Source organism: Amborella trichopoda, chromosome 9, assembly GCF_054954075.1.
Source record: "Amborella trichopoda isolate Santa Cruz 75 chromosome 9, AtrichopodaSantaCruz75HAP2 v2.0, whole genome shotgun sequence".
Classification (NCBI taxonomy): domain Eukaryota; kingdom Viridiplantae; phylum Streptophyta; class Magnoliopsida; order Amborellales; family Amborellaceae; genus Amborella; species Amborella trichopoda.
Genome location: NC_142344.1, coordinates 15,209,621 through 15,233,108, shown reverse-complemented (window position 1 = coordinate 15,233,108; position 23,488 = coordinate 15,209,621). Strand labels below are relative to the sequence as shown.

Below are 23,488 nucleotides of genomic sequence, written 5' to 3'. Positions count from 1 at the left end.
GATTGAATATAGTTTATGAGAAGCACACGAATCAAATCTATCTACAGGTACCAAACTCTTCCTTAAGGTTGGCAATAGGTCGTAAACCTGAAATGTTACAGCACGGACGTACAAACCCATATAGAAGCACGCAAATCAAATCTATCTACAGGCACCAAGCTCTTTTGTAAGGTTGGCAATGGATTGTTAACCCAAAAAAACTACATGGGTGACAAAATGCAGCATGAGAGTTGGGCTACAGCCAGGTAAGAACAGGCCCTGCCCCGTTCTTTTTTAATTTTTGTTAAGAGTCCATTTGGCACCTCAAGCCCAGAAAAGGCCTAGGTCAGAGCTCCTTCGGTCCAGTCTTGGCCAGGCTAAGCTCAGACAGCCCATTGCCAATCCTACCTTTCTGCAGCTAGTCCTGCTTAAGAAACACATACAACCATAAGCCATAAAAGATGCATATGCAGTGAAGCGTTATGCTTGGAGCAATTGCCTTAAATCAGCCATTGAACCAGACGAATTGCTTACACTCATCCACTACATCATAGTCATCATAGTGTCAACACACAGCATACACCCCAAATCTTCCAACAAAATAGCTTTTTCGAAAGGCTTACAATATGTTAATCACGTTTTAAGCTATTGCTATAAATATGGGTTTCTCACAGAGGCTTCCAAAATGCCACTACAACATTACAATTTAAGTTGTGTATACGACAGAATCCCTACACTTTCTGGAGCACACACAAAGAGAAGGCACATGAAGTGTCATCTTTTAATAACTCAACGCCATATTCGAAAAGAAAGTCCATGGGATAATAATCAAATACTTGAAGCAGTCTAAGGCAACTTTGGCTAAAACAGCCACCACCCCTCAGTGATGCTGGCCTCTATGATTCCTAAGCTAGGTAGAGTTGTGGGGGTAAAGAAAGTAGCAGAGGGAGGGAGGAGATGCACAAAAGAACCCACCTATAACCCCTCACGCCCTTTTTGCTGCTGAAGAGAGGTGAGGAAGTCAGAACACTAACCGAGTTCCCTTGACCAGTGAAGCGAGGGGGCAGGCATGCACATAAAGGAAGAAGGCGAGAGAGAGAAAGAGATGTGGCGAGGGGCAATAGCAACTCCTATACATACTCTTACACATCAGGCTCCTCATAATTTAGCCTCTCTTTCCACTCTTTTGGGTCCCTCTCTAACCATTGAGATAGATCAATCGATGCATCGCATAGGTACTGAATAGTATGTGAACATATGCGCATGCATGTGCCTGTGTGGTGGATTTCCATGTCCACTTGATTTCACAAGAAACTCATTTTCTGTCCCATACACCTGAAATCCATAAAATGGCTGAAACGGAAAATAAGTACTGCCCTGTCCCAATTTTCAGAATCATATTAGATACAAAATTGTAAAAGATGTGAAAAGTCAACAAATCCAAAGATGTGAAGATTACCTGCTTAGTTTACCAGTTGATCAAGCGTAGTAGTAGCTTAACCAAACCGTTTCTTAAACAGTACATGTCGCTTATTAGGATCTTTTGGCTTGCCTTTGCCTTGGACCTGCCCTGGCTGTTTGCCATGCCCAGTTCTGCAAAATGAGGTGTGCCTCAGTGTTGTTTACATTTTACTTAATTTGCCTCTCATAATAATGAAATCAAAGAATAATAAATGCATGGAGTATGTGGTACCTGTATTCCATGTACACCCTCCCATTTGCACCGGACATAGCACTCATCGATCCAACAGATCGTCGAGCCTTTTGGAGAGCTATGTCGTCTGTATCTTCTTCTAGCTGCTCTAAACCAACAGCATCATCCCCTGCACTAAGCACCTGCAACATAATGTCTTTTTTAAAGTCCAATTTTATAGACAGATCGAAGAAGAGTTTAGAAAGTGGTAACTAGCCAGAATGAGAAAGCACCTTAGTGAGGAGTGCAAGTTGATCTTCAAGATGGTAGTAACCGAGTTCAGCTCCTGAACAAGGTGGAGGTAAGCTTGTGATTATCTGTTGACAATTTTGACAATACCTTAGTAAGCCTTCAACGAAACATTACAGGGTTCTTGGATAGTCAAGTTGTATCACTGTTGGAAAAACCGGGTGATCTAACCGCTAACCGCCCGGCTAGATCGAAACTGGCCGGTTCCGGTTTTGGGCAGTTTTGATGATGGACCGATATTTAAAAAAAAAATTAAAAAAAATGTATATAAATTCCCAAAAATAAGGAATTTGGTTTGTAATGTATTTTTTAATATTTTTTACATTATGGTAAAGATTAAAAATTGTTTTGGTCATTAATACTCACTTTAATATTTTCTTATCCTTTTTAGAAAACATTTTGGTCATTAAAATCCATTTTTTTTATTAACTTTCAACCTCATTTGAATGTGTTTTGTTTTAATCATTCTTTATATACTTTTCATATTTTAGTAGTTCTTTTTTTTTTTGTATCTTTTTTATTTTTTCAACACTTTTTTTATCACCTGGGACTTGCCCAGTTAGAACGGTTGAATTAGCCGGTTTACCAGTTAGGCTGGTTAAACCGCTTACGGTCCTTTGTCCGGTTAATCGTTTCGGTTCAATTTTGCGAACACTGAGTTGTATATGAGGTGCATCAGTACAAGGATCTGTCTGTTTCCTTAATTTTTTTGAAACCGTTTTCTGTTTTTCTTAATTTCCATAAAATATTCGTTGTAAGAACTATTATTCTTGAGCAATGCAGCATACTGAAACAGCCACAAGCATGTGGCGCCAATTTCAAATAGATTCCATGAATCACGGTTCAAACCCTCTAGTTGATGCTATACAATTTTACCAATCAGTGTTCAAAGACAGTCAAGTCACCTCAGACTTGGCTAAGTAAGTTAGCCTCAGCACCCTGCCGAGGTGAGTTCATGTGCAAACCTCGCCCTTCTTAAAATCTCTTAAAAAATTACAAATTTTATTGAACAATTAATTTTATAATATAGAAATATGTTTCTATATGATTTTTAGGGTTTTTTATGATGATTTTCAAACTTCTCTATTTATTTATTTTTTATGATATATTTGCGAACCCTCTAGTTGATTCATACCTTAAAAATATTTTTTTAGGGTTTTTTATCTTTTTACTTTTTTTTTGAAATATTTCAAGGTATAAATCAATTTTGCAATAATCCATCTTTTATAAAGTTATCTTTTATAGACTTTTAATGAATTCTATTACTTATTTTAGTTTTAAATGATTATTTATTATTTTGGTAATTTTTTTATCTTTGTTTTGGATTTTTGGGCCTATTTGGTACTGTACAAACCGAGTAACTTAGGGAAAGGTTTGGCTATGTAGAATTCCATGGTATAAATTCAAAAATTTATTTATTACTAACTGGAATTTCTATTTACAATTGCCACAATACAATATAGAAGTAGAAAAAATAAATCTACTGCAATCTACGGTCTTTTACTTTTATTGCCAAAATAAAACTTTATTTAAGGCTGAGTTCAAAACTTCAAATTTAAATTCTAATATAAATAGGATTTCTGGAACTAACTACAATCAAGAACTTCTAATATAAAATTAATAAGGAAATGTACGCAATGAGACCATTTATTTTTTATACAAGAAAGTCACAATCATTATTGACCATTGGATTTGAAATTGGGCACAATGTCTGAAATAAAAACTTTCAAATGTTGTGACATATCTATTGGATTTCACAACCAATGGCTAAAAATGATTGTAACCTCCTTGTACTAAAAATAAATGGTCTCATAGTATATAATCCCAATTAATAAATTAGGTTACGAAGACCTACTAAACTTTCCCTAAGGTCACCCCTTAGGACTAAGTGCGCCCCACAACCGATTACCACATCGATGGCACACCTCTTGAACCTTTGCATGCTGAATTCTATAGACTGGGAAGCTCCTTAGGAAATACCCTCCAGAGAACTGGGGTTTGAGAGCATGACATAGGTCTAGGGTTTTTCTAAAACCTCTTAGAGGATGCCATTATGTAGAACCACCCTGCAACAATGTGGTTTGAGCCAATGCACCATATACTATTTAGTTGCCTATTAGATCTATTAACCAATATGTCATTTACTACGTATTTACAAAAAGAATGGTTTATATTGTATATAACTTAATTTTTTTTCATTTTCTTTTAAAAAAAGAGTTGGTCAAATAATATTATTTAAATTATGGCAAAGATTAAAAAAAATTGTGGTCATTAATACTCACTTTTATATTTTCCCATCATTTTCAAAAAAATTTAAAAATATTCCTAGGCACAAATCGATTAGTTAAAATCCATTTTTTTCAATAATTTTCAACTTCATTTGAGTGTATTTTGTTTTAATCACATTCTTTATATGCTTTTCATATTTTAGTAGATTTTTGTATCTTTTTTATTTTTTTCAACACTATTTGATCGTTTGAGACTTGCCCGGTTAGAGCAGTTGCATCGGCCAGTTTACCGGTTAGACCCGTTAAATCGCTTCCGGGCCCATGTCTAGTTAACCGTTCCAGTTTGATTTTGCAAACACTGAATAAAATAAAGGATTTCATATTCACCACGTGTACATACAAGTGCTAACACTCTCTGCTCACTGTTATTGTTGGATTTATGACCTTTCAAGGTCTTAAAGCTTAAATTCTCTCGCTCAGTGGGAGTGAGCGAGAGAAGATGATCCTAGGTCCTCGACGCATTGGGGCCTAGAATCATATACACTAAGTACATGACGCAATGAGAGACATCGATGAGAGAGACAGATTACTTGAAGAGGTGTGAAGGTCACCTCTGAGTTAGGGCTATAACTAGAGTATGCCTCATGTGCAGTGTGTTGGCCAAGGGTAAGAGAACCAAAAAGAGAACATATAACCTTAGTATCTCCATTAGTAATGGCCTTGTGTAGGATGGTCATGACTTAAGGGACTTGAGTCCATACCCTGACACGAGACTACCCTATGGCATGTGCACTAACAGTTGCACGAGAAGACACCCTTCTAATGTACTAAGAACAGGTAGTGGCACATGTAGATTGAGAGGACCCCTGTATGTGAGCACTCCCACGTCCCTAGGACTGCATCTGTAATCCACTGTGAACCGGGAGTTGGAAAGCTTGATTGAGGTGATATTGATGAAGCCGAATCATGTGTCCCTGCAATAGACTGTGGAGCATAGGCTCGTTGGGTCGTTTCAAGACAAGTGGACCGCAATTCTGGACTAGCCAAGGGAAGTACTCCAATTCTTGGATTCAGCCTAGAGATCTCATTTACTAATTGTCTGATTTTATTATGATAAGAAAATGAGTATATCTGATGGAGAATCATTCAGAGAATTTTTTAGAACTTTTGAGAATTGTATGAAATTTTTCAGAGCCAAAAAATAGGGTTTTATAAATTGTTTGGGGCAAATTCTTAAGGACTAGTGAGGTTGTCCACATGACACCCAAGTGGCCATAGGGTGGCCACTTGGCACCCCATAGACCAATCTTACTGCTGACCCCTGCATGACATCAAAACAAGGGGGTTTGTCCTTAGTTGGAATTTGGTGAATTATTCATTTAAGTTATAAGGTTTTTAATACAAGCATGTTTTTTTTTTTTAACTTGTTTTTAATACAAGTATGTTTTATAATATGTGTTGTTTTATTTATCCCATAGAGTTTTTGCCACACATGTGAGAAGGAACACATATGCCCAAAGTTAAGTAATTATGAAATTATGATTTAAACCCTCAATGTTAAATGGAAATCCCTTGATCCACCTTTTTAGATTGGCTTGATTCTATTGACTAAGCCCATGTGAATTCCATGAAATGGCATTGTGATTGGCTTGTCTATGAGATATTATCCTAGTTAGAATATCTTTTCTAATTACCATAAGGGCATGCTCCTACTCCTGTGGTGTTTTAATATTTTCGTAAAGTCTTATAGATAATTATTGAATGAGTAAATGACATATGAGGAAACTTTTTATAGGACAATGACAATTTTGTAAAATGGCTTCATCTAGAATTTTATAGAGTGAAAATGGTGTGCAAATCACATCTATTGATCTTGATGACTAGGCATGAATACGTAGCTAGGATCGTAGCCCTCTCATGTGCCATAGATGAATAGCACCGAGAGCTTAAATTCATTCACTCACTAATCTCTCACTGCCACAACTCTATATAAACCCTTACTCACCCCCATTCTCAACACACTTGTGAGCCATCTTAGAAAGAGAGAGAGAGCAACCTACACACCCCTCTTATTGAGTTATTTCCTTTCCTCCATTAAGCTTCTTCCACTTTCCTTTGGTGTAGCATCATGACGATGGTGGTCCAAAGTGCCTAGTCCTCATGATTTAAGGTAATCATCTCTACCATTTCCTTCCTATTTTGAGCTTGTCTAGTCTTTGGATCATTCTATTAGCCACATTTTCTTCAAGCTTTGAGAACTTGTTTTTTTTTTTTTTTTAAGATTCTGAACACTCTATTCATGAGAATCAATTAGTATTTTGTGATCATTTGAGTATCATTTGCTGAAGTGTGGTTTTGGAGAAAATTGTTTGAGAAATTGCCCTATAATACATTACTACATGGTCATTCATGTGCTCTATATGAGCTGTTTTTATTTGGCTTCACCAAATGTTTTATGCTTTAAAAGTTGGATCTTTTCTCTCCTTTTGAATAAATGACCATTAGCTTCCCATTTGTGTGAGTGAGAAAGCCCTTGTGACTTGAGTCCTCCGTTATCCATGAAACAAAACTAAGTCCCTAAAAGATTCGTTTTGTGATCTAGGCACAAAGGGTTTAATCATTGACTTCCCTTGCATACTTTTCACTCTTTTTACTGTGAGTTTGAGTTTGTAAAAGTTTCAAGCCGGTGAGAATTGAGTATGATGTGTTGATGTGATGTATTTGTTGATGACAAAGTTATGTGTGCAGTCCATGTGAAAGTCTATGCGTAAAGTAACATAATTTGTAATTTCATGCATAAAGTGTTTAAGCAAATGACTTGGAGATTCCATTAGGTTTTAATTTTTATTTTTTAAATGATATTTGGTTAATTATTGTTGTACTTTTGAGGGTGTAACAGTGAGCAAAGAGTATTTTCACTTGTATATGCATGTGTTAATTGTAAAATTTTAATTCCATTTCCAAGTTAAGTGCCGTCAAAAAAACCCTATTCTCTATATCACTTCAGTTACACCCTCAAAAGTACAATCACAATTACTTAAATAACACTTGAAAAACAAAAATTACAATTCAGTGGATCTCTAAGTCCTTTACTCGAACACTTTGCACATGAAAATGCAAACTACATCAATTTTCACGTAGACTTACACATGGATTGCACACCTAATTTCCCATCAACATATACATCACAAAAACAGATCATACTCAATTCTTTATGGCATAAAACTTTCACAAACTCAAACTTACAGCAAAACGAGTGCAAATTTACGCAAGGAAAACTAATGGTCAAACCCCTTGTGCTCAGATCACATAGCAAATCTTTTAGGGATTTAGTTTTGTTCTCATCGATGATAGCTTGGATGCCTCAAGTCACAAGGGCCAACATCACTCACACAAATGGAAAGCTTATGCTAACTGATCTACCGCTCGACTATGCTAAAAAATGAGAGATTGATGAACTTTTGAAGGACAAAACAGTGTGGTAAAGCCAAAGTCCAAATGGCTCACATAGAGCACATGAATATGACCAAGGAAATAGTGTATATTGGTGCAATTTCTCAAATACTTTACTCAAAACCTATACTCCAACAAATGATACTCAAATGGAAATACTCACTGATTTTTATAAAAGAGATGCTCAAAAATCTCGGAAAAACCAAGTGCATGAATCATGGAGAAAATGGTGACCAATGGATAGATCTAAGGACTAGACCATGCATATTAGGTAGCATATATGCACGATTCAAAAAGGTAATGAAGGATCAACAAATACTCAAGAAAATATGATGAAGATATTACTGTAATTGAAGATTTACAGCAAGCAAAGTATAAGAAAGGCTCAAAATAGGAAGGAAAATGGTGGAGATCCTTACCTTTGATCATGGAGGATTAGACACTTTAGAACATAGCATCCACCACCCTAGTTATGGCTTCACAAAGGAAAGAGGGAAGGAGCTCCGAGGAAGAGGGAAGAGGTCAAAGTGGGCAGAGAGGCCTACTCTCTCTCTCTCTCTCTCTCTCTCAAGTTGTGTAGAGAATGGGGGTGAACAAGGGTTAGAGTTGTGAAATTACCCAAAAAGAAAAAAAAAAAAAGGGTTAAGAGTTGCGAGAATGTGATATGTGAATGAATAAATTAATCCCTTAATGCTATTCATCTATGGCACATGAAAGAGCTATAATACTAGTCACACATCCATGTCTAGCCATCAAGATCAATGAATGTGATTTGCACAGTAATCTTGATGTGATTTGCACACCATTATCATTCTGTAAAACCCTAGATCAAGTCATTTTACCATATTTTCCTCGTCTTCTAAAAAGTTTCTGCATATGTCATTTGCTCATTCCAATATACTCCATAAGCCTTTATAGAGCAAAAGGGTAAGGGCAATGCCCTTATGGTAATTTGGAAAATCTATTTTCGAAATTATTCAAACTAGGATAATTCCCATAAATAAGCCAATTACAATGTGTCATTTCATGGAATTCACATAGGATTTACATGGGCTTAATCAATAGGATCATGCCACCTAAAAAGATGGATCAAGAGAGTATTTCCATTAAATACATAGGGATTAGATCAAAATATCATAGCTAGCCCTCAACGCTAGGCTCATGTGATCCAACAACACACATGTGTGGTAAAAATCCATAGGACAAGTAAAACAATTAAGTTACAAAATACAATTTTATTTAAAACCTTATAACTTAAGTGAACAAAACACAATATTTTAAATGAGGACCACCCCGTTGAATTTGACATCATGCTGATGTCAGCATGATGGTAGGGTCATGAGTGCCACGTCCTATGGCCACTTGGGTGCCACATGGGGCCCCCCACTAGTAGTCCTTTGGAATTTGCACCAAATAAATTTTCAATCTTCATTTCTTGCTACGAAAAATTCTGAAAAAAATTCTCTAAACTATTTTCCACCCAAATGCTCATTTCTCATTATAATAAAATCGAACAATAATGAGCTCTCTAGGCTAAAATCAAACTATCGGAGTACTCCACTGGGCAAGTCCGGAACGATGGTTTACTTATCTCTGAATGACCCAACAAATCCATGCTCCACAGTTTTTGACAGGGACACATAATCCAACTTCATCAAAGTAACCCCAATCAAGGTCCCAACATCCCCGGATCGCAGTGGATTATAGGTACACCCTTGAGGGTATAGGGGTGCTCATATACAGAGGTCCTCTCAAGGCATACTCTAAATATAGCCCTGACTCATAAATGACCCTCACACTTCCACAAGTAATCTCCCTCTCTCTCATCGATATTTCTCATTGCCTCATGTATTCGGAGTACTGATTCTGAGGCCCCAATGCATCAAACACCCAGGATCATCTTTTCACTCACGCCCCCAGAGCGAGAGAATCTTAGCTTTAAGGCCTTGAAAGGCTATAAATCCATCAGGAACGAGATTAAAATAATGTGGAATCGTGATTCCTAACTTCCAAGAATCAATATATGAAGTGATTCCCTAACAAAAATGTAGAATCGCAATTCCGAACTGGAATCGCTACTAAGGTGGACGATTCCACGAACTATAGTTCAAGGTAAGATAACATCTATTTTTGCAATTGTGATAACCAACACACAGGAGCCTTGTTTGGAATCTATCATATTTCTAGAACTCAAAATGTGATTTTCCATATTATTAAAAGTGCTGTCCAACTTGATTAAAAGCTTATTCCTACTGCACCAGGTGAACTTTCCAAAGAATGATGATGTCAACAATCATTTACAGAATAAAGCTTCTGCTCCTTCACAAACTATATATCCAAAGTTTTAAAAAACACATCAGTGACCTGGATTGCCCCTCTGGATTTCTGGTCCAGTTCGGCAAATCCAAGATCTGCCGGTTCAACGATCGGACAGGCCGGTTCAACGACAAAAAAATAATAACAAAAAAGGTGGAGCCGGTTCGTACCGATTCTCTAACAGGCTGTCCGATAACCGGTGGGGCCCACTTGGAATTGGCCGGTTTATGGGGGAAACCAGTCTATTCCCAATATTTTACAGGATTTAGATTGGACCAACCAATTCCCGATCAGAAACGGCCGGTTTCGATCTGGATCACCGATTTGTTAAACCTTGGTTATATCCATACATGCTGCAAGCTTGTTGTAAGACAAACAGGGGTGTCGAAGCATAGGTGTTTGCTTCAATAGGTAACATCATAAATTCACGTATCAAATGGATTTCAAATGGCTTCAACTTTAGTTACCACCAATTCCCTGGCAAAGTCTCTAGGAGTAGGGCATAAATGGGTGGATAGATAATTCCTGGAAGTTTCTAATTGTGAGCAAGATTCCGATTACTTTTTTGTAGACTTTATAACAAATAGGAAGCATCACAATATTGTTGCTTATTATAACAAAACAAGTACTCAAGTTTCTTCTAATTGTGAGAAAGATTCTGACTACTTTTTTGTAGATTTTATAACAAACAGGAAGCATCACAATATCGTTGCTTATTTATAGCAAAACAAGCACTCATTAACAACCACATCCTATCAGTTGACTTGTAGGAATTCTGCAAACAAAAGTAGATTTCCTAAATATTCAATTTTAAGCCTACATTAAAGACAGACTTGTGAAGGACTAAAGGAAAACAGATGCCACAATTGGTTTCTTTGCAAATCATTGGCAGTCTATCAAAGAAACATACCAATCAATTTAACCAACGTTCAGATATTTCTGGACTCCTTAAGGTGCAAAGTAAACCAAAACCATGCTTTTTCTCACAAACTTTAATATTTTGGAAGCACACTTTGGAGTCAAACCACAGTTTTCTATATGAAAGATTCTAATGAATACATTTGCCTTATATGGAATACAGAGCAAAATAAGGCATACTTAGAACAAAAACAAAGGTTCAAATTAATCAACGAATGAGCATAAAAATCTCCTATATAAGAAAAAGAGCTTTCAAAATGAACAAATAATCAGAATGTATTTGCCAGGCACGAAGTTTATTCATGGAAAAAACTTTCACCATCTTACTAATCTGATTAAGCAGAGACCCAACTCTATTTAGTTCAATCAGGAAAAGCCAGGGACTGCACCTTAAAGCTATAACCTTGATCAATCAAGAATTGTTGCCTTTTAGTTGAGTAATACATCTCCTGCAACCACCAGAAGAATAAGTACATGCCCAAATAACATAAAGATAAGTTTGTTATAAAAAAACTGGGAAAAGAAAAATAGAGTATATCGTACCTGTGTATCAGTGGATACCAACGAATAGAAAAAAGCATTGTATTCTTCTTTACCCCCAGCCATTCTATCTTGAAGTCGGCCCTATGACCACAATCAAATCACCAATACACTTGGTCCATAAAAAGTGTAAAATGGCTCATACAGTTCAAAGTTGTGAGTTGCAGATATTATCACAAAAGGCACAACAACATATCAACTGTAGCTTTCGATATACCAGCTGGTAATGATTAACAACACTGGCACATTCTGGACAGATTAAGAAGACATGTGAATTGTATGCAATATGTATGATCTGTTTATTCATCTTTCATAAACATTTAGACATGTTTGAAGTTTTTAAATAGTTTTATAGCTGTCCACGAAATATCATATTCGTCATTTCATGCATGCTAAACATGAATACAAGATGTAATAACCCAAATTCAATCGATGATACATTTCTTTCTAACACATTTCCTCACTTGAACACCATAGCAGCGTTTGAGAGTTTCTCAATCATAACATAGTCCCCATAAATTGAGAATTTGTACAGTAAGTGTTTCTTCTTACAGGTGCAAAATACAACTCTGGGAAACCACATGAATTTCTCTCTCTACTTAATGGTAATTGTGCATTTACTATCAAGTCCATTATACTGTATACTCAGACAAACAAATGAAGACGAATGAAAATATAGGCCTGTATAGTGCTCATTCCAAACCCCATAACATGGTATTAGATAGGCTGAACCTAAAATAATAAGGACTACCCCTCAAACTAAAGATCGATAAAAGAATGATTTGGGCTTAAAAATGTACTGCAGTAGGTCACAGGTATGTCCAACCTGTTCCATCTATCCAACCAACTTAACAAACTTGGAGCCACGATCCCCATCAATGGTGTGCAGAAAGTTTGGACATATTTCTTTGTGTGGTCTGTTTACCCTAAGCAAAATGCCACTTCCACACAACCTAGTTCTTGATAACAGCTGTTCTTACCTTCTTCACTGCTAGACGAAGAAATACCTATGTCAAAGTGTTATGATAAATATACAAAGTTATCTCATTTCTCAAAGATATTTACAGAATGTCTAGTGTTGATTCTGTGAATTTTTTTTAGATGCCTCCTAAAAAAGCACATGTAATTTGTTACTAGAACTATGAATGTACGTTGAAACATCCAAATATCCAAGAGAAAGGATGAATGGACCCCACATGTATGTTCAATTCGGTGGTTAGAAAGAATCATCGAGGAATGACTGAGTCTCATCCAAGTATTGTAAAGCCTCTAGAGAATCTATTAATTTACAATCATTTATTTTTTGGGGTAAAGACCAGGCAAGGTTTTCTTGAGACGCAGTAAAGTCAAATCTAGTACACTTAAGTCGGTGCTAAACCAGTTCCAATCTAACTTGTTTTTAAACATGGTCTTATTATATGCTCTACTTCTTTGCTTTAACATCTTCTAGTTAATTTCCTCAAAAAAACATCTTCTAATTAATGAATGGAAGCATTAAGAAGTTTGGTGTTTGTTGTTATCTTTGCATGCCAATTGGTGAATAGCAGCACTATCAAATAAAATATAGCATTATTTCATAAGCTATATTAAACTTCCAAATCTAAAACCCTATTCAATAATAAAGGGACAAATAAAATATAGCATCATTTTCATAAGCTATATCAAACTTCCAATCTAAAAACCAATTCAATAATAATAGAACAAAGATGCTTGTTTTCATACATCACACATTAAGGTATAGTGCTCGTTTCTAAGTTCTTTTTTCTAACCAGAAATGAGTTTTCTAGAAAATTAACAGGAATGAATGCTCTCTGCTGGATAAGTAATAACATATCCACTAAAATATCATCTCAATTGCATATCCATAAACTGATTAATTCTTTTTCTTGACTTCAGGGTTAGGTAATGGTTGTGTAAACATGAGGATATTACAGCATGTAAACCCAAATTGATCCAGGACTCGATCCAAGAAAAGAAATGATGAATTCCTCATAGGTTTGCTCCAACCAACTCATGTGACTTACACACACTGGAAGAACTAACCGTGAGATGCTCAGGATTAGGATAACAAGTCTTGCGTTCACAAATCAAAGATCAGTGATAACTACTTGCTCAAGCAGGGGAGTACAATTTCAGCACCCACATACCCCTCTTGATATTCATTTGCTCAATCCCCAGAAAAAAAAAGTTGTACTTCAACCACAATTCGGAATATTAAATTACGTACTTTTGCCCTGAGGATACGACCAAGACGTTGGGCTTCTTGCCGCCGAGAACCAGCATGAGATGAGATCTGTATAATCACATTGGCCTCAGGAATATCAATTGAATTATCACCGACCTGTCAAGAAGAAAAAACCTTTAAACTATGAAACCACCTAATTTAAGTACCACTGGGGAAAAAAAAAGTGTGATCTTGTCATAGATACTGAGGCATGACACGCCTAAAGGACTTTAGGCGACATCTTAAATTCCAATGAGTAGAGAGAACTTCAAGTTTATCCAGGTAAACAAAATAAGTTCATGTATCCAATTGGATATATCCTAGTAGAAAAGTTAACTCATAATTCTCGCAATACATCAAAATAGATGCAACTCAAGTTCCCATCATGTTGTATGGAGAAGCTCCAAGAAATAGTACAACCTTGGACTCTGAATCAGTCCTTAGATCAAATCATGGATCAGAAAAGTAGAAAGTCATGGCTGTTATAACTGCAGCTGGCCTGGCAGTTAGTTATTGTAATGGTGACTGGCATATTATTTAAAATGCCCATGATGACAGACAGACAGTTTAAAATGCCCGCTATGAATAAATTTTGCGAAGCAATGGCCAGTTAAGTACGTTTAAAATGTTGAAATGCTATACCCATTATAATACCCAGTACTTCTGTTACTTCTATAAAGGAACTATTACATCTACTAGAATAGAAGGGACTTTCCATCAGTTATAACACCATTATTGTTTAAAAATAAATAAGGATTAGTTAATGGGTACAGTTAGCATAGTCCCATGGGACAAAAACATATATGTTCTCATGGAGTGAAGACCATGTTTGGGGAATTTGGACCTGAGATTTTGGAGTTCATCTTTGATTCACCATGTGGACATTGGCCCTCCTCCCCCAACGCTATCCACATCTCACCCCCCGGTTTTCCCAAAATCAAACAAAAACAACATAAAAAAAAACCTTTTCTTCTTTAAAACCAAATCCCCAACCCTCCAAAATGAAAATAAGAAACCAAGAAAGAAAAAATTGAGTTTTTATACCCGATCATCCATCAAATGGCCAGTCAAGAATTGCTCTTGCAGGGGAATCAATTTGGAGAATTTTTTGAATGCCAAAATCGATTGTCTTTTAAGAAAGAAATGATTTTTAAAGATGAACAAAACAGTTGCAGAGTTTTGGGCCAAACAAAAATCCCCTAAAATGCTGCTTTGGCCACCACGAGAACAAACATATAGTATGGTATAATGGTACCATAAAATATTTTTCCTTAATAAAAGAATATAATAACATTATATGCAATATTTTCCAAGCAATGTCCAATACAAGCTTATTTTTAATTTTTATTTATCTTTATTTTCAGTTATAATGATAAGCTTTTGCCTGTTATAACCGTATTAAGGGACTTTTTAATGCATTACATTGACTGAAGGATTAATCTACTGGCGAGGAAACCAAATTTAATAATCAAGAGCAAGAAAACAAAGTACTATCAAAGACACCAAGAACTTGCATAGGTTACTACACAAGATTTTTCACCAAGGGTTGAGACATGTATATAGTATGTGCCTATGTGGCATCGCATAATGTGCCAAAAGCTCTAGTGTAATTATTCATGCATTATCTGTTTATTAGTCATAATGGGTCCATACATACTAGTACATAGGGGGTTTCAGTGACTTAAAAGTCAGCCCATCTTGGCCCTAAGGGACACCATGAAGCTGGCTGAGGCCACAGGTACCCTGCCTTCATGAAATAGGCTATCCTGTGTAGGGCCTCTCTAGGAGCCCAAGATGGGTGCCCCTGACAGGCTGCACGAGGGTAGAAATAGGTCCCTTAGGGGAGGACAGAAAAAGTCATTCTCCCCAAAGAAATTACTTTTGTTTAAGAAAATTATTTGAGGGGTTGGGTCCCAATTAATTGGGAAACGGCTATGATGATAATGACGATGATTTGAGGGGTTGGGTTTTTTTTTGGTTTTTTTGTTTTCTTTTGCATTGGGATGGGGGGTGGGGTGTGTTGGATGTTTAAAGAAAACCCCATCAAAGACAAGATTTGAAATTTTTCCGAGATTAAAATTACGTCGGCTTCTCTCATTAACTTGCAAAATAAAAACCGATTGAATGTGAGACTCAACTAGATTTTAGAGAATGTATTTTTTAGATCAAAGCTCATCAATTCCAGCCATCTGTGATTAGTTTTCTTCATTTTAATCATGGGTTTGTGGATGTTCATACTTTTCAATGTCAGATGATTTTTTTGTTCTTTTTTTAATATTGGGTTTTGGTTTTGTGTTTACTTTTCCAAGTTAAGGTTTGGGTTTTTTGGCATTTTCAAGAGTGGGCTTGGGTATGGGATTTTTGACATTGCTTTTGGATTGGGTTTTAGTTTTCATGATTTTTCCTAGCTTCGAATTTCAATTTTGCACCTTTGGGTTCAGTAAATATTTTCTAGAATGAGTTTAAGCTTCTTGATGACTTTTTTCAAGATAAGGTTTCAGTTTAGCCATTTTTTCAATATTGGGCTTTGGTTTTAAGTTTCTTTTTTTTCTTCTTTTTTTTGTAGTTTCATATTTCAGTTTTTGACATTTTTGTACATTTATTTTTGTATGAGTTTCAGTTCCTTGATGACTTTTTCAATATTGGACTTTGGTTTTGTGTATTGTTTTGAGCTTTGGTTTGGGTTTGCTGACTTTATTCAATAATGAGTTTTAGTTTTGTGACTTTCTTTTCAAGTTTGGGTTTGCTCTTGTGATTTTTTTTTTATTTTTTTATTTTTGATGTTGTTAACATTGTATTGATGGAAAAGAGAGATTAAAAAAGGGGCCAACTGGCAAGAACACAAAATGTCACCGAGACTGGTGACCAAAAGAAAAGAAGAACACGACAAAGTAAAAAGCCACCTAGCGCAGTAGGGGCGGAACAAGACCTGACCCAAGAACACCAAAAGCCACAAACTTATGGTTAACCCAAAATTAGACCTGAAGCTGCTCACAAATTTAAAACGGTTACCCCAAAATTAGACTAAAAGTCACAAACTTGTGAAAAAAATAAATTCAACTAGGGGTTTTGATTTGTTGAATTTTTTCAAGGTTGCGTTTCAATTTATTGCATCTATCATGTATTCATGATTGACTTTTGGATTTATGATTTTTCAGATTTGGGGATTAGTTTACTTCTTTTGATAGGCAGGCGACAATGTCATCTGCTAGTTCAAATAAACAAGCTCATCGGGGTTGAAAATATCCTAATGCAAACAATAAGGGAGCAATAAAATTTGTGCCAAATAGTTAAATAGTCAACATACATTGAGTAAAGAAACATTTCGATGGATTTAAAGGTGATGCAGCCACATGCAAGATTGTAGTGATCGATGTTAGGAGGTACACGTTGGCCCATTTGGATGTGGACTAAAGGAAGACAAGAAGAAAAAATATGAGGAGCTGTCAGGTCAGTGTATGTGTTTGGGGAGAAAGAAGATGACAACTATAGTGGTGAATATGCAGATCCTATGGTGGGTTCAACTTGAGTCAGTAGGCAAGACCGCAAGAGGGGGTTTGGACAGAAGAAACTTCACACAAAGGGGGCATATGGATTGTTATGTTATCGTTGATCCCAAGGTTGATGAGAGACAAGAAGCGGACTGCTACAGAGAATCATCCAAGGAGGATAAGGATTGGGTATACCAATAAATAGACCAATGGATCGCATTTATTTCATTCTCGCTTGCTTGAAGAGCTTTCAAGGCATCTTGGAAGCAACAGTAACTTGAGTTAAGAGGCCCTCCACCTTACGAGTTCAGAGAGCCCTTGCTTAAGGAGGGGGTGAAGCTCACAAATGAGTATCTAAAGACATACGGATGCAAGGGTGAAGCACAGGGTGAAGCAAAGAAAAAGTCGCAAGGGAGAAAACCAAATAATATATTGATTGGAATATTAAAGAGGAAGCCTACAGGCCTACACTAGTTAAACTAGAAGTAGCTTCTCAAAACTCAATTATCTATTACAAATTCTCTACATAGACCCTTATGCTTAGAGACAAAGAAATCCTAATCTTGAAGTCTTAATTGAAATAAAACTTGCAATGACATATTTGCATCTAATAAAATAAAATATTCCATAAGCAATCTACATTTTTAAACAACTCCAAAAATCCTAAACACAAAAAATCCTAGAATGCCTAAAATAACTTAAAAACCCTAAAAATACGCCATAATTAAAATTAAAATATACATCCTTTAAATCAAACAAAAATTAAGACTAAGAATAGTTTTCTCCTGTATTAGACTCCCCTAGTTGGAGAAAACTCATACATCGAGTTTTGAAGTAGGCTAAGATGAGTTTTGCATTAGTCCCACAACCTTCATCAATCAGAAAATTATGCTTCGAATCGTTGGACCTGTGAGCCGTTAGCCCAATCAATAGAAATAATTATGCATTGAGGTTGGGGCATTGAAATCATTGACACGCACATAAAAACTTTCGAGAACACCTTGAGGAGAGGGTCAGTTTATGATGACACAGTTTGTTCAGCTACATAAGCTTTTTGGATTTCCTTCAATTTAGTCACTTAAACCTGTCGATATTGATTTGGTTCTGCCTAGAACAAATCAAGGGTGCATGTTCGAGATGAACACTAGTTTGGATGGCCGAACCAACAACTTCACCTATTGGTTCTACTTGGAGCCTTTCATCCTTTTCATCGACAAAATCTTGTTCCTCATTGTAGATCAGCTCCAACAAGATCTAATCTCCATCTGAGCATGTGTCGGAGATTGGTAGCAAATATCAATCTACAGCATGCTGATTTTGGAAACAACTTGATGAAAATAAAGATTCTCTATGATCGGTCTCCTCAATATCACGAACCAAATTACACTCACAAGCAACAAGATTACCTTTGGTTGTGAGTCAATTTATGCTCATTAAAATCAAGAATGTCCACCTTCAAATCGAAAACCCTAGAGTGATATATTTACATCTAATAAAATAAAATATTCCATAAGCAATCTACATTTTTAAACAACTCCAAAAATCCTAAACACAAAAATCCTAGAATGCCTAAAATAATTTAAAAACCCTAAAAATACGCCATAATTAAAATTAAAATATACATCCTTTAAATCAAACAAAAATTAAGACTAAGAATAGTTTTCTCTTGTATTAGACTCCCCTAGTTGGAGAAAACTCATACATCGAGTTTTGAAGTAGGCTAAGATGAGTTTTGCATTAGTCCTACAACCTTCATCAATCAGAAAATTATGCTTCGAATCGTTGGACCTGTGGGCCGTTAGCCCAATCAATACAAATAATTATGCAGTGAGGTTGGGGCATTGAAATCATTGACACGCACATAAAAACTTTCGAGAACACCTCGAGGAGAGGGTCACTTTATGATGATAGAGTTTGTTCAGCTACATAAGCTTTTTGGATTTCCTTCAATTTAGTCACTTAAACCTGTCGATATTGATTTGGTTCTGCCTAGAACAAATCAAGGGTGCATGTTCGAGATGAGCACTAGTTTGGATGGCCGAACCAACAACTTCACCTATTGGTTCTACTTGGAGCCTTTCATCCTTTTCATCGACAAAATCTTGTTCCTCATTGGAGATCAGCTCCAACAAGATCTAATCTCCATCTGAACATGTGTCAAAGATTGGTGGCAAATATCAATCTACAGCATGCTGATTTTGGAAACAACTTGATGAAAATAAAGATTCTCTATGATCGGTCTCCTCAATATCACGAACCAAATTACACTCACAAGCAACAAGATTACCTTTGGCTGTGAGTCAATTTATGCTCATTAAAATCAAGAATGTCCACCTTCAAATCGAAAACCCTAGAGTGATTACCCACCCGCCCCCCCCCCACCCCCCCCCCCTGGTCTAGATCTTCTATCACTTTCCTCTTGACTCAACTCCTCACGCATAGCACGGCAGTGAAAGGGATTATAGTTGACATCTTCTAGGGCAGAAAGATCACCATCTTACCTAAAAGTGAGTGAGTTGTTATGCAAGCTGATAAACCTGCCTTATGAGATTTCAATCTCTTTATCTTTGGCATTTTAGGGTAGGATGTATAAGAGCTCCTCTTCCACGTCCCTAATTGCTACCATGGATTCGTTGAAGTCACAAACCCTGTGCAGAAAATCAGCAAACCCTAGGCTGAAATCGGCAAGTTCTAGGCTTGATAAAAAATTTCCGCCCTTGCTTATCACAAATCCTTTGCTCTAATACCAATTGATGCAAAAAACAATTTACAAGGAAGAAAATCAAATAATCTATTGATTTAAAAATTAGAGAGGAAGCCTACAAGTCAGGTTTCTATGGCTCTGGACTGGTTAAATCACAAATAACTTCTCAAAACTCAACCCTCGACTTTAAATTTTCTACATAGACCACTATTTATAACGTAAGACCTTACTAAGAGACCACGAAATCCTAATTGTAATTGAACAGAAGTCCTAGTTAAAATAAATTTGTAATGACATTTTTAACCCTAATAAAACAAAATATTCCATAAGAACTACTTTTCTAAACGATTCCTAAAATCCTATAAATTTGAAAAACCCTAGAATCCCCAAAAAACCTAAAAAACCTAAAGGTAAAGCCTAATATTAAAGTTTGGCCCTTTTGCATCCTCTAAAAAACTACAACCCGGTGTGGGGCCCACACCTCATTGTGGAAGGGGACTCTAAGAATGTCCTCTCCTGGGCTAGCTATCCTAGCCCTCCACCGTGGTACTTTATTCCTATATTTGATGAGATACATAACATTTGCAAGGCTATGGACGTCTCCAGGATGCATACTTGGAGGACGTCCAACGACACCGCAGATCGGCTGGCGCAAGAGGAAGCTAGAAGGAAGGGACAAGAAGTGCAACCTGGGTCCACCTTTTTTGACGCAGGACTAGGGGCATACAACCTCCACGTCTCAGCCTGATTTTTTGCACAGCAGTCTCATTTTAGCACAGGAGTTTTTTTGAAAGCTTTTTGTATATCTTTGTACAAGGGCGATCTATAAGTCCTCTTTCCTGTTTTTTAACTACACTGTAAAACCCAGCTACCGGGCATTGTTATAAGCCACTGTACAAATCTGGTCATATGATTTTTTACCGAGTCCCCAGCTGTGGGTGACTTCAGAACTCTATTTTTGTAATCTCTTACAATATTAATACAAGTTAACCTTTCCTCAAAAAAAAAAAAATTAAAATTCAAATGTAAGTCCTTTATATTTAAACAAAAATTTGAAATAGCAATACTTTTGTCCTTTATCACAAGGTCACCATGATGATTGATTCATGGATCAATAGGAGGAGAAAAGTATTATGAACATTCTGATGAAATGTCTAACAGGTAAAATATATTTGAAGTCGTTGATGCATTAATAGAAACATACAATGCAGTGTCCATTTTCAGCATAGCGGACCTGTGTAGAGGAGGTAGGGGAGCAACCTATCATTCGGGTGGTCAAAGGCACGACGATAGCCAATATGGCAGCTGCCACAGTACAAAAGGAGAAGAGGCCGCATACTTGTTGGACAGCCTATATGGCGCATTGTATTGACCTCATCCCTAAGGCGATTAGTAAGTTAGAAAATTGCAGGACAACAAAGAAAGCAAAGGTCTTCACTGTTTGCATACATCAGAAAACACAAGTCCTTGCCATGAAGAGGAAGTTCACAGCGAAGAGGAATTGGTGAGGCTAGAGAGTGACGAGGTTTGCCACTTTCTACCTGACACTTCAGTTTATCGGGGCCTAGAAAGGCAAGTTCAGGGTCATGTTTGTTTCGGAACAATGGACCAATAGAATGTTGGCCAAACATACAAAAGAGAAGCGGATGTCGCTGTTGTTTTGCACCCTCGATTTTGGAAATGGGGCAGTCTACTAGCTCCAAGTATTCGAATTTGAACCTTCCAAGTGTTCCGCTTGGTGGATAGTGAGAAGATACACCTACGGGTGGGTCGTTTCACAAGCAATGGAGTTTGTCAAGGAAGAGATAGCAAGGAAATCTGGGTATGATGAGGAAATGTAATCAAAGCATTGATCAGCAGCTCGACAAACAGCGGCGCAGACCATCAAGGTGCATTGCAAACATTTAGGCCAGCGCCTCAGTTTTGAGGTGCCCTAGGCTTACATATATGTATACATGTATACATAATATACTAATGCATGTAGAACTAATTACTATAATGCATCCAATAATTCATATAACATTAAGTACGTACAGTGCATGTAATAATATTGAAGTATGTGTCTACGTGTAATTTAACAAAAGGACTAACTTTTGTTGCCCGATCTCCGATCCTCGATGTTTTGGATGAATATCGACCCTTTGATCTCCTAAAATCTCCGATTTAAACATGTCTTAATATTTCACAATGAATCCAATCCAAAAAATAGTGGATTTGAAATGATTTCTCCAAGTTCATAGCTTTGTGTATCTTAAAAAGAGTTAAAAAATATGATTTTATTTTTTATGTTTTTCTCACCAAAAATGGAGTTATTAAGCAATCTAGTGTTTGGAATAACACCCCCGATGTCTTTCCCCCTCCCCCCACCCCTATCTTAAAGGGGAGTGAAAGACCAAATTGCCCACGGCAGGCATTTTCTCACTTGCAAAGAAAAATGAATATTCATATAATAATAACTTTCAGAAAGGCTTAAGAGAGAACTTTTTGCTTTTGGAATTTTTTATAGACTTTTTCAACACAGTTGTTTCTGCCTCAACAGAAATTGGTCTTTCCTTAACATAAATCATGCGCATACACATTCCCTAAACACATAAATCGGATTCTTTCAGAAAATGAATCTAAGTAGTACAAACCAGGAATATCACCATAAATGAACTGCTATTAAATCAACAGTTCGCAACTTCAAGATGATTTTGCCTATGTAACTTTACATTACCAAGTCCTGAAACAATTGGAAAGATAAGAGTGCAAAAAAAAGTCACTACAAAGTCACATATCTGCTAGTTGCTCGCTGTCCTAACTAGTTTGCTAGTACAATTCTTTGAAAGTACAGGAGAAAAGCACTATCAGTCAGTGTTCAATACATATTTAGCAGGGAAATTAGGTCTAGGACTCAGGTAAAAGATCCAACATGGGGTTTCAAGGGCAAATCAGTTTCTCATTCATATTTCAATGAGGACATAGCATTCAAGAGATAAATAAAGAGAAATTCTGACCACAAAAAGTAGAAAAAAAAAACACAACCCATACATGTGACAGGAAAAACGTGTTAAGATCTGGATTGTCAGTAAATGCAAAAGATAATAAGAATGCCTGATAAAAAAAGTTACAGTTACAAATAAACACAAAGACCTTACCTTTGACAGGAAAACAGTGTTAACATCTGGACTGCTTTTAAATGCTGAAAGAATTCTTGTCCTTTCTGTGTGGCTGATGAAAAAGAAAAAGCAAACACATTTCTTACCACTGCAAACACTCAAAAAATACAGCACTAGTAGTTACTTCAAACAAAAGCCCCTGTAGCCCTGAGTTAACCTGGTAGCACCATAGATCATGGGTTTACGAAGCTTCATCGCGTACTCAGTTAATGCAAACAAATTGTCAGCAAAAACAATTATTTTATCTCCACGCTGTTGCTCATGGAAACGAATCAGAAATTCACATGCTCTAAATTTGTTGGGATTCATCACATACAATGCCTGGAACAGCAACAAATAATTAAACGACATAAGAATAACCAAGCACAAGAAAAACTTTCATCAGGTGAAAAGAGGTATACCATGTTAAGGAACAAGATCTAGAAGGGATGGAAAAGGATCTCCTATACCATGCAAATCCAGACCAAAAAACACCAATGTCACTGAATTGCTATTCCACTGCCAATAGTTGTAACATTTTCAGTATAGATATTAT

At 36.5% G+C, this 23,488-nt stretch overlaps 1 protein-coding gene across 8 annotated transcripts in view; it reads right to left on the bottom strand.

Moving 5' to 3' along the window:
• Nucleotides 1-559: 559 nt before the first annotated feature.
• The window catches only part of LOC18424460 (general transcription and DNA repair factor IIH helicase/translocase subunit XPB1), a 42,333-nt gene continuing 19,404 nt past the window's right edge, over nt 560-23,488 (bottom strand). For 2 of the 8 annotated variants that reach the window (XM_088846525.1, XM_011630706.3), the window contains 9 exons: nt 23,111-23,274; nt 22,933-23,005; nt 13,604-13,717; nt 11,380-11,460; nt 11,226-11,285; nt 1,906-1,989; nt 1,673-1,815; nt 1,439-1,572; nt 560-1,332 (listed from right to left, as the gene is read on the bottom strand). In XM_088846525.1, coding sequence (XP_088702651.1) covers nt 1,476-1,572; nt 1,673-1,815; nt 1,906-1,989; nt 11,226-11,285; nt 11,380-11,460; nt 13,604-13,717; nt 22,933-23,005; nt 23,111-23,274 — 816 coding nt within the window. In that variant the 3' untranslated portion in view covers nt 560-1,332; nt 1,439-1,475. Of the gene's footprint in view, nt 1,357-1,438; nt 1,573-1,672; nt 1,816-1,905; nt 1,990-11,225; nt 11,286-11,379; nt 11,461-13,603; nt 13,718-22,932; nt 23,006-23,110; nt 23,275-23,488 lie in introns of all 8 variants that reach the window. The other 6 variants (XM_088846524.1, XM_011630707.3, XM_020661496.2 and 3 more) reach the window with 5 other exon arrangements.